The sequence below is a fragment of the Myripristis murdjan genome, chromosome 1 (genome assembly GCF_902150065.1).
Source record: "Myripristis murdjan chromosome 1, fMyrMur1.1, whole genome shotgun sequence".
NCBI lineage: Eukaryota > Metazoa > Chordata > Actinopteri > Holocentriformes > Holocentridae > Myripristis > Myripristis murdjan.
Window position 1 is genome coordinate 35,769,375 of NC_043980.1, and position 16,550 is coordinate 35,785,924.

Sequence of the window (16,550 nt, forward strand, 5' to 3'; positions counted from 1 at the left end):
ACATACGCACACACACACACAGTTTTCTAAGTTAATGTTTCCTGGCTAATCCACCAAGACCTGCCTGTTTTTGGGGTCAGTTGCATTAGCTTACACAGCTCCAGGCCACCACAGGATCTCCCTAGTGGATGCATATAGGCGGTTCTATATGTTGGCTACTTTGCATGAGTGTATGCATCCAAGAGTCATTTCCATATGTGCAGTGTGTTCTTGCCAGTGTGTTTGTGGGACTGCGTGCACATGTAGGTGTGATGTATCGCTGGTGTTTCTACTGATTACTCAGGCTGTCTTGCTATCACGCATGATCCAATTTTCCCTCACCGGCCCTCTCCGTCTCAATCGGATTACATCTTATACTATGGACACAGGAGGAGCTTTGCAGAAGAAGAAAAAAGATCTTCAAATTAAAAGCCTTCAAGAGTCCACAATAATGCCACTTTCAATTGCAAAGCTATTTTCAATAGAGTGGCCACTCCGTCACCTTGCCCCAGTTTTCATCCGAAAACACAGAAAACATGAAATTAGTCCATTTTCATGATTTCTTTCTTTCTTTCTTTCTTTCTTTCTCGCTCAGCCCACTCATGGTTATATTCCAAACCTCACTTCTCATTTCCCCTCCACACCCTTATGAGTATGGGCTTTGCACTGCCTCACACTGAACATACACTTACTCACTCACACACTCATACACACACACACACACACACACACACACGAGGTGGGCATTGCCATTTGATTCACCCCTTCGGGGAGGGTTTGTGGTTTGGCCACGCGGCTCACAGTTTGTCCTGGCTGTCAGCATGGAAACTCTTGAGAATGTCAGCAGGGCTAAATTAGGTCCTACGCTACTCTGTTAGCGCTGAACCCTGCCACAGGTTAGAAGCCCTTCTTTCTCTCTCTCTGTGCTTGGAGAGGAGAGTAAGTTGGCTGGCCTACTTATTTAACCAAAACTAGAACAGTCAGCTTGTAAGCCGACGCTGTTCTTTTCCCTAGATTGGGGTTGAGGCTGCTCTTGGAAAGCGCAGCAGTTTTTCAGGTGCAAGACAGCAGCGCTCGGCCGGGCAGGCTGACTTGTAAAGTGGCCCGAAAATGCCACTGAAACATTTAGCTACTGCTTCTGTTAAATATAAATGAAGGTTAAACTTTGGGCTAAAGCAAAGGGCAAAGCGCGTAGGATGCAGTGATTGGCTCCTCTGTGTTTCCACAGTTTACTTGTGAAGCTTGAATTGTAGTTGACCCCCGTGACCCGTTCGCACCCGACCAAAATTCCAGTGCAGTTTGTGCAAAATATGAATTGTCATCTCTTACTTAAAGCCTTTACAGTGCATGGTGGCGCATGGCCCATTTCCCATTCTCTTCTACCTATGTTGGCCCGCTGGACTTCTTCTGTCTTATGCTGTTTTATCTCTTCGATCGATGTATTTTTAATGGCCGCGTGTGAGTAAAGTATCCAGTTATCTGAACTTTAACACCGCCGCCTCTGCTGAAGTTCAAGATGGATGGAGAGAGATGTATGGATTGTTGCAGTGGCTTGAGAACGCTGTGTTTCCCGGATAGGATTCTACCTCAGTCGGCGAGTATTTGCTCTGCTGCTGCACTAACACAATTGATAAAACCGGCAAACACACTCAAGACTCTTTGATTTGTTTCAGTGTTTGTGGTAGCGCTTGGATGGAACTAAATTGTGCAGTTGAATCTAAAATAATTGATCGGCACCTTGCACAGCCATTTATCTTAATAGAACTTTGAATAATAAAAAAAAAAGTTAAGCATGTTAACAAATGAAATTTATCTCAATAACTAATGAATGTGTTTAAACATCTAGGGGCAGCTTACTGGACATGACTAGGGCTTAATCTGGAAATTAACCATGGCCTAAAAAGTGACCAACGCACATGAGTTACTTGTGGACCTGTGGAGTCCTTGATTAAATGCATTGTAATAATCCACCAGGTCAATATTTTCTTGTTTTTGGCAAGATCTTTTTGGTCACTGCTTTGGTGTTTTGCACTCGGTGTAGGTGCTAACCCTGTGCCACAATAGTCTCAGTGCAGAGTGTTGTCTCACATTACAAATAACCCGCTGTTGTTGCTCCACAAACATAAAACACATCACTTTTGCAGGGCTTGTTTCAGGGATAAAGCGCCGCTGTCCTCATAGGAGTTTGGAATAGCAAAAGTGGAAGCTTTCAGGAACTGGCTATAGGTTGAATCGCTCTCGTATGCTGTCAGCTGGTGACAGAGAGTATCAAAACAGACATTTATTCAAGGGCTGTGGATTATTACTCTAATTTCAAAACCTGAGAATGCTCATTAAACCAGGACTTGATCGAGAAAAGCCCAGGATTGTGTGCGACTGACAGAAACAGGATGGATGCTGTTTGTTGTCCAACAAACGGCAGTAATCTGAAGTTAAACCTGCTGCCTTGGAGGTTTAATTTAAACCTTCCTTTACGTCAGGACTGAGTAATTTCCAGACCTTTGATCTGGAAATCAGATCTTATAAATCATATAAAGTTTTTCCACTTTAAAAAAATTTGTCTGCAACTAGGATTAATCCTCGTTTGGGCAATGCCTCCCTAGAGAGCTTCATGAACTTTTGTGCTCCTCCCCTATAATCCTGGAATGAATATGAAACCTTGGTTTAGCAGTCTGATTCATATCACTCACTGTGGCCATAGAAGCCACCAAGTTATAACATAAGCTTGAAATTCCAGCTCCATCCCCAGAGAAAACAGGATCTCATTCCAGGATGGGTCTTTCCATGCCAAAGCCTCTCCTCTGAGCCTTGTTCCCAAAGCTACGGCCGGAGTGAGGGATCACAGAAGGAAAGAGCTCACTACATCCCCGCACCTGTCGCCTCACCAAGGCTGAGGGGAACAGGAATCGCCCCACGGGCCACCACAACCAGCCTGACATCTCCAGGATGGAGGCAAAATTGAATTCCCACCCGACCCCCACATGCCAATAACAAAACACATAGTTAGACAGATGGTGTCAGGGTATCATGCTCCATCCGGGTAAAATGCATGTGAGCGATTTGTCAAGATCTGGTGCCAGGGTGCCAGTTTATATTTAGTGGCACAACTGTGAGTGATTGTGGCTGGAAGGGAACGCCCCCCCCCCCCCGCAGCCCATCTCAGACATCTGTCTCTGAAACTCAATACTGCCAGGCACTAATGCATGTCCAGACTTGAATCATGCACTCCATTAGTTTCTATCCTCTCCGTCTTTAAGATTTGAGCTTTGCTTAGAGGGAGAACAAAAAGTGTGAGTGCAGAGACGCACACAGGCTCTCTACTTTCCTTCAGGTCAGACATCAGTGCTGCTCGTTTTCCCCTGTGAGCCTCTTTGGTCTTGAGTACGTCAGGTAGGGCTTGAGAAATGACCTAAAACTAGCGTCTAGAAACAGAAGGGGGGGCTTTGATTGTCTCCTTGTGTGTGAGCCACACAACAACAACAACAACAACGTGTGTTTACATTATGATGACTGTATTATTGCTGGCTTTATTATTTATGTTTGGTTCCAGGTGTTAGTGGGGACAACCTTTATTATTTTTTTTTTCCCCAGCGAGGGATGACCTTATCATTTCCTTCTCTGGGACAAGTGAGAGCAAGCATGAGTCCACGGCCTCGCCCTCACCACGTTACTGTGGAAATTGTGCAAAGCTCACATGGTTGCCTTGTCATGCGGGTCATGAGTTGTTCCAGAGGTTCCAGAGGCGTTTATATATTTATTTGTGTGTGTGTGTGTGTTGAGTGTGTGATTGTGTTTACTCTCCTTCTGACCCAGTGCCGTGCGTTCAGCCCAGGGGAAACCCTCGCAGTGGCTCCACCAAAGGCCACATGACCACCAACAGGAAGTGAGGCATGCAGCGCTCCCATCAATCCTCTAAGCAACAACAGTATATCAGTGGAGACCCCCGACTGTATCCCTACTCACTCTCACAGCTCCTTATATGGCGCCTCTATTCTTAGCACATGTGCATGATATGAAGAAGGAGCCGCTGCACCCACAGTGTTGTTCTCATTGAAAACACAGCGGAACTTGGGCCTCTGTATGTACATGCTCCAGGCTAACTGGAACTCATCGGAAAAGCTCACCATCGTGTGTATATTTCCATACATGCTATATATAAAATATGCATTTGGCTAAAACATCAAAAGCTAAACAGAATGCTAATTGTACCTCATGAAAAAAGCCGACCGATGCACTCTTCTTCAGCATGCAGAAATAATGACTTTTCCATGTTTCGGTTCATTTATTTATATAGCCCGTCATGACAAGCCCGTCTCCAGGGGGCTTCACAGAGAATGAGTCTATCCAACAGAGTGATTAAACGCAACTTATGTGTTTAAGCATCAATCATGCACACACGAGGAAAATCAAACTTTGGTACAGTGTATAGTTACTATGGTGATGAAATATCCTCATTAGCTGTTCTGTGCTCCCCTGGGCTGCTAATCCACCATACTTTTTTTTTTTTTCTGTCTCTCCATTCACTTGTGTCTCCCAAAATAACACATTTAGCACATAAACAAACTCAGGTGCCCATTTTTTCTTCTCTTTTTATTTTTCTATTTGAATTGGAAAGTAGATCCGGCAGGTAGCGTCTGCAGGAAACTTTCGCATGTAGTAACCTTGTGCCAGGGAGAAATGACCTGATAGTACTAATTGTAATTACATGGAGAAAAAAATTAGCTTTTTTTATTTGTTAAAATAACAAGCATGCAACCCAGCACTCCAAAGTTCAATTTTGCTTTAAAAGGAGTGCAATGGCATTGCTTTTTCAATTATTCTTTGAACTTTTTAACTTTTTCTGGATCTTTTCATTTTTTGCAAAGAGACGCTCTGTTCTTCCTTCTCAATCTGTGCCAGGGATGAAATTGTGGAAGTGAAGGCCTGAGACGTCATGGGAAAAGCACCAAATTCTATTCAGATGCAAATGAAGAATTCCTGTTTTAAAGGTGTGCAATGCAAAACTGCTGACGTTGGGTTTCAGTGAGCATCTTTAGCCTCAACTGGAGAAAACAAAACAAAACAAAACAAAACAAAAAAACATGGAATAAGCACATAACTCCTTAGTGAGTGAAGTGTTGTAACTCAACCTTATTCCTTATATAGTATTATTTTGCGCTTTTGGTTTTGCGTAATGCACCTTTAAAATGAATCTCATGCTGTCGTAAATCCCATGTTTTGTGATGCATCTGCGGACAGATATTTGAATCTAAATTCACCTGTAACTCCAGATCTTAGATGTCAGTGCGAGTCACATTTTCCCATAATAATCGGTGGCGTTTTAATATACACTTTCTCGCCCAGTGGATGGAGGACAGTGGTGGTGCAGCTCATGAGCAGCTCATCCTTTATTGCTGTTCCAAACAAAATGTCAGGGCGATGTTTCCCAGGAAAAACCCACACACAGGAACGGGAACACAGGAAGTGATGCATTTACAAATGCCGACAGCAGCAGCGGTAGTTTGTTTTGAAGGCACACTGGAGCAGCCGGATGGTTATTATAAGCATTATGCGGCTAAACAGACCCAAAAAATGAGCGCCACCTGCAGAAAGTCAAAGAAGTAGATAAAAATGAATAAAGAAAAATAGGGAACTCTAGGATTACCCCCCCCATCCCTTTCTGCTGTGTACATATATACATTCATTTGTTCCATGTAGTTACTAGGCCATGCACCTTGCTGTAACTAAACATTACGTCATCGGGCAGTGTAAGTGAAATGTGCCTCCTCCGACAAGGAAAAAAAAAAGCAGCTCTTCCTCTTTCTCTTTTTTACCTGACTCCAAACACTTCCACCAGTGGTCCAGAGCCGCATAGCCTCGTCCAATCACATCTCCTCACAACTCTTCTTCTCACTCTCTCTGTGCTGGTTACCAAGGAGACAGTGAAGTGAAGTCTGGGAAGTAGAGCAATCGTTCGGCATGAGTGTGTGTGTGTTTTTTTTTTTTTTTTTTTTTTTAATTTCTTTTCTTCCTCTGACGACATCCTGGGAATGACCTATTCCCACCTGTACTAATGAATCCGTGTTTGTGTGTGTTTGTAAGGTGAAAGGCTACATGAGTGTGTGTGTGCGTATGTGCGTGTGCAAGAAAGAGAAAGACAAAGAGCCTGAACACAGCGCACCACATGTTTCATACGCATGCATGCAAGAGGGCAGTTGCGTTGGAGATTGTGTCACCTGATCCCCACCCTCCCACCTGTTCTCACTGTTCGCTCTCACTCTGATCCCAGAATTCCTGGCAGGAAGTGAACGTGCTTCCTCTTGCCAGGAATCTGTCAGGAGCGACAGGAAAACAGAAAGTGGGTATTTTTAGGGTGTTTTCTTTTCTTTCTTTTTTTTTTTTTCCTCTTCGAATAATGAGCTGACCTTGATCCAAGTGGGCCAGTTTGGACTGGACCAAAAGCGTGAAGAGAAGGTGGGGTGTGTGTGTGTGTGTGTGTGTGTGTGTGTGTGTGTGTGTGTGTTTGGGAGGGGGGGGATAGACTCACTCTGCCTGTTGAATGAGGAAACCCTATGAACTCGGGGGGAAAAAGGAAAGCTGATGAAAAAGTCAGCTGATTGAAGACGACAGTGGCCGGGAGCTGACGTGCAGAACCTTATAGGTGGTTCTGTCCTTTTCATTTCGTGCATTCACACACACACACACACACACACACACGCTGGCTTTGACTTTCTCCTCACCTCACGTTCTACCTCATCATTCTCCGGTGTTGAGAAAGCAGAAAGTGGAAGCAGTCAAGTCACATTCTGAAATGATTCTCAGCTCCACTGCAAACTCAGCATCGACCTTCTGCTCACTATTTGCTGGTCCTTCCAGCATCCGTCCATCCATCCATCCATCCATCCATCCATCCATCTGTCCGTCCAGCCGTCTGTCCACTCAGCTTTGTAGCATGTCACCCCTTGACTCTCTCCCTCTCTCAATTCAATTCAGTTAAATTCAACTCAGTTTTTTATTATTATATTATATTATATTATATTTCATATTCATTACCCTCTTTTTTATTTCACATCCCATATCTCTTAGGTTAGCCCTTATTGTGTATTTTTAGTTTTTAGCCTTTATAGTCTTTATTGTAAATATTTAGCCTTTATTCTATTTTATTTAACTTTATTATATGGTTCTACTGTTGCTGCTGGAACACCAGAATTTCCCTGGTTGGGATCAATAAAGTCTATCTATCTATCTATCTATCTAAGTCAGTTCAGTTCAACTCAAATGAGTTTTACTAATCTTTACTAATCTTTACTAAATAAGCTTTAGAGTGATTATAGCATTTGTGTCGCCAACGTATTGCAAAAATACTAAACCAGTGATCAGAAAAGTACATACAGTATGCTAACATATAAATCCCCAAGTAAATACATGAAACAATACACTGAAATTCAAAATTAAATCATATAACACGTATTATTTAATATCCTTCTAGGCTACATAAGAACCTTTTTTTTTCAGAAAATATCAAATAGGTAATAACTTACCTATAGTATTACTGATTATTGAAGTTCAGTAATCTTTCTCCCAAGATTTTTTTATTGGGAGACTGAAACTGAACTGCACTGAAATGATGCTGTTATTTTTTTTGCATTTGCCACGTGCAAGAAAACTCTGAGCTGTCAAAGTGTTGAAGTGGAAGCGGAAAGAAGAAGAGCAGATAAACAGATGGACGGAGGGAAGTGGATCTGGAGATGGATGTGTTGGGAGGGGGCATTGGAGATTGGGGATTGGTGTGAGTGTGTGTGTGTGTGTGTGTATGTGTGCGCATAGATCGAGGGCCTCTGTTTCCTCACCTGGCCCCCCTCGGGTCTCACAACCCTTAGATACAGACACAACAGATGTGTGTGTGTGTGTGTGTGTGTGTGTGTGTGTGTGTTATCTCATCTCTCTATATATTCTCTCTTTCCATCTACATTTCTGATCCTCTGCCTGACCCCCTTGGTTTCTCTCTGCACCCCTCCCTCCTCCCTCCTTGTCTCTCCCTCTGTCTACATTCTCCTTTCCTTTCATTCTCTTTCTTTCGGGACCTCCTCCTCCTCCAAAAAAAAAAAAAAAAAAAAAAAAAAAAAAAGTCTGCATTTTCCACTGGTTTTTCACACTCTTCTCAGTCCCAGCGCTACCTCTGATCTTTCTTGCTTAGCTTTCCTTTCATCACCCCCCCTCCCTTACACCGCCACACACACACACACACACACACACACACACACACACTCTCTCTTTTCCATCTCCTCTCCATCTCTGATTAGTCCAGCAAGCTGTTTGCTGCAGTGCCTGTGCTGCCGGTCGCCTCCTGCATCCCTCCTCTGCTCTGCTCCTGCGTTCTCTGAATCCCCCTCCTGAATGATTTATTTGATGGGTGAAATTGGGTAAACACAAAAGGGCCGACACACTCACCGAAGCCTGCTGACCTCCGCTGCACCCCCCCCACCCGCCCCGCGAATCCACGTCTCTTTATCTTTCGCCCGCACTTTCTGGCTTCCTTCTCTCTGCCTTTCTGTCTATCTGCGCTCTCCTCCCGCCCTCTCCTCCTTCCCCCCCCCCACCACTGCCTGCACCTCCAGCTCCAGTGTCAGCACTTCTCCTCTCACCATGTTCATGTCGCTTTGTGAATAAATCTGGACTTGCTTGACTCCCGTGAACCCCCTCAGCTGACTGAAGCACCGCCGCCGCCGCCGCCCCTGCAACCCCCTCCGGCATCAAAAAAAAAAAAAAAAAAGACATGTCGACAGGCTTTGATTTTTTGGAATATGTGTGATATGCCGCTGCTGGTGTGGGGATTGAGCCGTTCGAGACGAGTGACACAGTACATATGAAGGGCGCCGTGCCATCCAACATGTGGATCCACTTTGGAGACGTGACTTGATGCCTGTTATTGAATGAACACTGCAGAAACGCAAAATCTTACCAAGATTATTTGTCTTATTTCAAGTCAAAAATGTCTTATTTCTAGTCAAAATATCTCATTACACTTAAAATAAGACATGATCACCTCAGAGGTAAATTGTTTTTAGACAATTTTCATTTGAAACAAGTGGAAATATGCTTGTTTCATTGGCAAAATTTGCCAGTGGAAAAAGTGAAAATTCACTTGAAATAAGTGAAAATTAGCTAGAAACAAGAAACAAGAAATTTAGCCAATGAAACAAGCAAATTTTCACTTGAAACAAGTGAAAATTGTCTAAAAACAAGTTACTTCTGAGGTGATCATGTCTTATTTTAAGTGCAATGAGATATTTTGACTAGTAATAAGACATTTTTGACTTGAAATAAGACAAATAATCTTGGTAAGATTTAGAGTTTTTGCAGTGAACGAAATGATTACATCCTCTAAAACGCCCTTATTTCCCATGTGAAGGATTCATCTTTGCAAGTGATTTCAGTAATGGTGTCACTGCATTTGAGTAGGTGTCACATTTTTTCATTATGGAGCGCGACGCTACAAGTTTTTCTCAAGTGCCTGACACTCTCCCTTCCAAAAAAAAAAAAATAAAAAAAATAAAGTAAAAAAAAAAACAAAACGCAGAGTTCAATTTGTACACCGTGGCACCAACACTTGCAGGGTTCGATGTCAGCCGGGGCCACCCATGCTGAAAATGTAGCTTTGCATAAAGCATTAACCGAACGGCACGTGTCCTACGTTGAGATTAAAAGCCGTGAACGTTTAATGACCGAGTGCTCCCTTTTGTCTGCTCGCTTTCCACAGATGCAGATTCTTGACAAGTTCCCAATTGAGGGAGGGCAGAAAGACCCAAAGAAGAGGATCATCCCATTTCTCCCAGGTAATAGCCTGCTCATGAGCTGCTGTGCTTCCACACCCCAGCTCCAGTTATCTAAATAGGCTTCCATATTAATAATGTATGACTGGCACTCGTGGGGCGTCAATATGAGCTGGTTACTGATGCCTGCCTCTGCTGTGCATGTGTGTGTGTGTGTGTGTGTGTGTGTGTGTGTGATGTGCACTGCTGACAAGGCACTATCTGTGACTTCGGAGTCATAGCTCATTGTGCGCTCCTGTGTGTGTCTGTGTCGAGTGAGCGCGGTTTTAATTGCACGGGCATGCTCGTGCGTGTGTGTGTGTGTCTGTGTGTGTGCATGTGCGTCCCTGGCATCGATTCAAGCCATGCCATAGATGCTAATATCTCCCGCTGTAAATCTCAATGCGCGGAGTGACATTCAGGCTCACGGCGACCTACAGTGCGGTGTTGGCAGTGATCGATGGCGGTGTTTGTGGCAGTTGGGTGTGCAGGGCAGGAGGGCTGACAGCAGGCCTGCTAATCACTCAGATGACAAGTGTGTGTTTTTTTTTTTTTTTTTTTTTTTTTTTTTAGTGTCTACATGCATATGCGTGCATGCGAGCAGACTTCTACAGATTTGCATGCATGCAAGTGCAGAATAAAGCACCACACCAGTGATTCTTCATGTTTAGCCTAATATCTACAAAATGTCATGTTTATACTTAATGTCTGCTAATCTTTTCCCAAAGCAAGCAGTCAGTCATCTTTTAGAACTTTTATCCAGCCATTGGTTTCCATTCATTCCACTACAATATGGCACAAACTTTCTTCACACCAGTAATATGGATAATAATATCACCATAATAAAGTTGTCCACATCAGGTTTCCTAAAAGCAGCAGCACCGTTGTGTTTCCATGACTTGAAATTGAGTGAAATGGTCCCTCCGTCGGGAAAATAGTCCCCTGGAAAAATGCTTACACAGCAGTTTATCACTTCTGTGGTTTATGCACAGCGATGACTTTGTTCGCTGCAAACGCAGATAATTATGAGGTGGTCGTTACCGCCAAAATTCTAATTTCATAATGGAGGGAATTTGATTATATGTTGTGAAATATTTAGCACCCCCGCCTTGTTATTTGCAAAATGCTTTGCTGCGATGCAAAATGTCGGTAAATTGTTGTACATTCCTAATCACCGGTCTTTGCTCACGTGCATGAGTGAATCCCTGTGTTCCTGACACGATCCCTGTGTTCCTGATGGAGAGAGAGAGAGAGAGAGAGAGAGAGATTAGAGGGACCCTACAGTGAGAGTGAAATGCTTCCGTCTGTTTAGTGCAGTTTATTTTGGTAGACACTCTGCATAAGCCCTATGGCCAACACATGCTCCCAGCTTCAAGTGTAAAAGCTCTCTGTGTATCTCCCTCACACACATACACACACACACACACAACTACTTTGGAAGCCGACCAAGCATCCACCTACCTCTTGTGTATGAAGCCAGTGGCGCCAGATGCAGCATTATTGTCTGTCCGCACGCTAAAACGCTCGTTTCGGGATGAGCCCCCTCTCTTCCCTTTGCAGCGTGACACTCATGCACTACAATAAACCGCACGATGGTATCTCAGTCCACGAAGATAAGCACATAACCTCCTTACAGCTGATGCACAGCGCTCCCCAAAGAGCTAATTACACATTAAAGAGCGCTGCCATTGTCGTGCACATGAGCCGGTTGTGTGTGTACAGGAATAGGATGCAGTGCATGCACACAGCTTGATGTTACTGGGCTGATGTTGATGTGCAAATCCTGAAGGGAGTGGGGCTAATGCATGTTAACGGTCCTGCTAATCGACCCCGAGCTCCCCCTCCAGCACACACACACAAAGCACGGGCCGAGCTCTTCCGCTGTTTTGGGGCTTGACAAGAGGGGTGATATCACTTCCTGCAAAAAGGAGGCAGCTGTCGCCTGGAATGAGAGGCTGGGGGTGGCCAACGGTTTGTGTGCATATGTGTGTGTGTGTGTTTGTGCGTGCATGTCGCTTTAATGCTCCGCCATGAGCCGTGCAGGAGGAGGGCCCGGTATGCACGACCTCTGTGTGTATGAAGCCTTTTTACTATTTAGAAAGCCAAGTCATAGCCAGAGGTCATGGAATCCATAGGGGGGACGGGGGCCTCCAGTGTGAGACTTCGAGCGGTTACATGGGTGAAGCACCGCCGTACGTTACTGACATCTACTGGCCTCCTTGGGTACTGCAGACTACCAGCAGACCTGCTCTCTGTGGACTGCAAAATCAGCTTTGCTATGAAATGTGCAGCCTGTCAAACATTTACTATTCTCCTTTTCCTTTCCCTCCCCACCTTGCATCACGCCCCCTCCCCTTTACTCCCTCTCCACTTTCACCTTCCCCTCCCTCTCCATCTCCTCCCTCTTCCTCTTCTCCTCTCCTCCAGGCAAAATCCTATTCCGAAGGAGTCATGTGCGAGACGTGGCTATGAAGAGGCTGCGCTTCATCGATGACTACTGCAGGGTAAGGAATCCTCACTGTAAACATCCCTCCTCTCCCGATCTGTCTCAGGGGGGGGACCGCCCCGCTCGGCGAGGGGGTCAAAGGTCGTGGACCACAGCGTCCTCTCACATGCCTGCAGCACGGGACGGATCCGGACACGGAAAAGCCGGCCGCGAGCGCTCGTGCCGAGAGAACGGCGTACCCGCACTGTTTCCACACTTGTTAAGCGTCTGTAATGCGCCCTGACGCTTATTTTTTTGCCGAGGCTATGGAGAGGCCCGGATCGGCGGGGAAATGTTGTGATCTTTCAGAAGCGCCGTTGAAGGGGTTGTTTATTTTCACGCGCTTGTGTGCCGGAGTCGGAGAAGCGAGGCGACCTAGTTGCGCGGAGTTCGGCGGCTGCTTCCCAGTGACTGCTCTACATGAAACAGACTTTCGGAGCTATTTCACAGTCCCACAAACCGAGGGCCGTGTGCCAAATGCTATTATTTCCATGGCAAGGAAACACATTCATTTGAGAATTGCAGGGAGAAACCTATTCATTTTATAGATGTGTTTCCCCTTGTGTGTATAAATCTGAAAATATTTAAGTTTCCCATACTTGATTTGTATTTGATTCGTTCAAAAAAGACCATATGCCCTCATTTGACCTAGTTCCCACTCAGAAAAGAAAAAGAAAAACAATAAAAACACTTACCCTCCAAATCTCCATCTCCTTTCCAAAAAAAAAAAAAAAAAAAACTCTCAAGGCTTTGTTCTTACCCCAGCTTCAAGTTCACAAAGAGACTTGCCTTAGCACTTCATGTTTTGGCCCCCCCTCCCCTCCTTACTTCTTTTTATTCATCCTTGCTTCAAACCCTCTCCTTCCTCCCGCCCTCCTCCTTTCCTTCCTTCCTCCTCGCACGTCACACACACACACACTCGTGGCCATGGATGTAAGCAAACATCGCTCGCTTTACACAATGCAGCTGCTCGAGGCCTTGTGACGTAGAGAGAGAGAGAGAGGGATTGTTAGACTGGAACAGCGCTCGGATGTTTCTATCTATACACACAATTAGGCAGCTGCAGGGCTTTCCACAAAGATATGAGGGAGCATGTCAGTGGGGAGAAGTAGCCGACCCTAATGCCACTTTCCTATCATGTACACTGATTGGATTTTTTACTGCATATTTTAATTGCTTTGCCTATCTGATTGCAAACATGTAGTGAATTACTGTGAACAAGGCATCTTGTGCGTTTTGGCCCACACAGCCTGTAAATAACTATTCATATTTAAAATCATGCATATGCCTTACTGATCAGAACTTTAGTGTTTAAGTGTCTTTAGTGTTTTTATTTGTTTATTGACACCTTCACTGTAACGTGAAGATGATGCTATAACAATGGTTAATGTATTGTTTTACTACAGTGAGTGTATTTTTCTTGCAGAGGCCTGGTAGAGTCTGATGTTTTCCGCTACACTCTAGTGACATCTTTCCTCTCCCTTTTCTTCTCTATAGATTTGATCCACACCAATTTGCAATAAGCACCTATGACTTAAGAATGAACGTTCGTTCACTTTGCTACACACACAGAAGGAGTAAATTACTCAAAAGCCCAAAATGTAAACCATGGATAAAATCTATGATGTAGAAACACATATCTACTTGATCATATTCATTACTCCAGGAAGTTCCATTCCATCATATTTATATTTTACTATGCATAATTGATCAGTGGCAAAAAATACATAAGCATTATGGGACATTTTAACCCATAAAATAACTATGATGCTGCCTGAGGCATAGCCCATATTTTCCTTGTATGATGTTGGCCCGTTACTTTGACAGCATTGCCTGCTTTAGTGTCTGTTTGCAGTGGCTCTGCTGTAAAAAAAAAAGCGTAATGTAAATATAATTTATTCACTCATTAAGCCCATAAGCGTCTGTGTAGCGTATATGGAGAATGCAGGCGCTTCCAGTGGACTTTATAATTCTTGCTGTGCAGTCATCAAGTTGCTGGCACCAAACTGGACTGAAAGCAAGATGTAAATATACAGAGTGAATTAATGGGCTAATAAAAACATGGGTGACAAGACTGGAGAGCAGGAGGGAAGCTGATTGGCTGAAACAAGAAACAAATTTTGCCAATGAAACAAGCAAATTTTCACTTGTTTCAAGCAAATTTTCACTTGAAACAAGAGACAATTGTCTAAAAACAAGTTACTTCTGAGGTGATCATGTCTTATTTTAAGCGTAATGAGATATTTTGACTAGTAATAAGACATTTTTGACTTGAAATAAGACAAATATTCTTGGTAAGATTTTGAGTTTTTGCAGTGCAGGTGAGGTATAAATAAGCAGGGCAGGAGTACTGGAGGACGCGAGGGACATACAGAGCAGGGCAAAAAAGGCAAATCATTAGAAACACAGGGAGACCAGGAAAATCCACAAGTCCAACATAAACACAGCCATGACAATCGCTGGGTCGCTTGTCCACATTAGTAAAGTTTAGCCGCAGCATCAGCGCCGTAATTGGGACCAAAAAGAATTGTCACCTCAAGGCAAAGTGCAAATTTACAACCGAAAGCAATTAACCATATTTAAAATGAAGACAAGTTTAACCACCGCATGCTGAAATAACCTTACTGCAACTGTATTAGGAGAGAACAACGTGTCTTGCCCGTTGCTTTCATAAGGTTTCATAAAGTTACAGTAATGTTATTTCAGTGTGCGGTGGTTAATTTTTGTCTTTACTGAGATATTCTTGCGACCAACCAGCATCTGATTGCAAATGCTGGCTGTGCACGGGGGAGTCCTGTTCACACATTGAAAATGAACTCGAGCTCAGCGAAGCCAAAGCCCTCTACAAGGCAGCCGGATTCCTTATTAACTAAATAAAATAACTCGACGTGCTCTCATGTTTAGACAGTTGCTATAGCGCGCTTCATGCCGGAGTGTGCCGCGCTGTTTACTTCCTGCATCCTGTTTGTGAGGCAAACAAAGAGGAAGGGTAATTACCCAGTGTTCTCAAAAAGATCTACTCCCGGGGGATTGTGGGATGCTGAGTCCAGCCATCTGCGGGTGACCAGCGAGATAGAGCCTCTTCCCCGACAAAGCTTACTCAATAATATAGGATTCGATGAATGAAATATGAAGCCGGCTCGGTCTATGTGAATTTTAAATGATAGGCCCCATACATACATACATACATGCATACCTTCATGGTCTGGCATCACGACGCACTGAGCTGTGCTTTTGGTGTGGCTCGGCCAGGTCATTAAATATGCATGGCTAGACCACTGATATGATCAGACATATGATCCTCTCTTTGATTGTAGTCCAGCTTTGTCAATGAACACATAGAAAGAGAGCGTTTGAGGCAGAACGGGCCAGAGTGAGCAGAATACTTCATCTCTCTCTCTCTCTCTCTCTCTCTCTCTCTCTGTTCCTCTCTCTGTCTCTGCAGGCGCTGGTGCGACTCCCCCCGCAGATTTCTCAGAGTGAGGAGGTGCTGCGCTTTTTTGAAACTAAAGCCGAAGACATCAACCCCCCAGTGGAGTGAGTATCATATGCACAGATGCACCAACATGCATAAGCATACACATACGAATGCAAAACACATGAATGCAGGCATTATGTACACTTGCACGTGCTGTAATTAAACACAGATGTGCACAGTGCACATGCATACACATATTAGCCCCTTCAGACCCGCATTTTTTCTGCTGGGCAAAAAACTTTTTTTTTTTTTTTTTTAACTGATTCTGACTCCTCTCCAACATAAAAACAAAGTGGAAAAAACACATTTTTGCTAACTCATGTTTTTAATAGTATTTTTTCATGTCCATTGCAATGGACATCAGACTTTGAAAAAATCCTGTAAATTAACCATATGATGTATGTTCAAAATTACTTCAAATATTATCACTTGGAACAGTTACAATTATGCTGACAGAAAATTTGTTTGGCCATCATGAACATAAATGTATATTTTTGATTGAAAATGGGCACTGACTCCTCCCTCTCTGCAGTCGCTCAGCCATGCTTGTCTTGTCCGATGTCTGTCACTCTCTCAGAGCGTGCTCAAAGTCATAACATGATTATGATTGGCTAATCAGGATCCAACCAGTAACCAGCATTACTGACATCATTCAATTACCCAGTATTTATTGGTTTAGAGACAGAAATATGTCATGTCCATTCCAATGGACGCAGGGTCTGAAGCGGTTAAACAGGGCCAGGTATTGGCAAGGGCCTCGTGATGCAATCAGGGCTGGACTGGGACAAAAAAAAAAAAAAAAAAAAAATCAGCCTGG

General features: G+C 43.9%; 1 protein-coding gene across 2 annotated transcripts in view; it reads left to right on the forward strand.

The window, feature by feature from the left end:
* The window catches only part of sh3pxd2aa (SH3 and PX domains 2Aa), a 107,902-nt gene that overhangs the window by 21,193 nt on the left and 70,159 nt on the right, over nucleotides 1–16,550 (forward strand). For both annotated transcript variants that reach the window (XM_030065098.1, XM_030065108.1), the window contains exons 3-5: nucleotides 9,719–9,794; nucleotides 12,198–12,274; nucleotides 15,701–15,792. In XM_030065098.1, coding sequence (XP_029920958.1) covers nucleotides 9,719–9,794; nucleotides 12,198–12,274; nucleotides 15,701–15,792 — 245 coding nt within the window. The remainder of the gene's footprint in view (nucleotides 1–9,718; nucleotides 9,795–12,197; nucleotides 12,275–15,700; nucleotides 15,793–16,550) is intronic.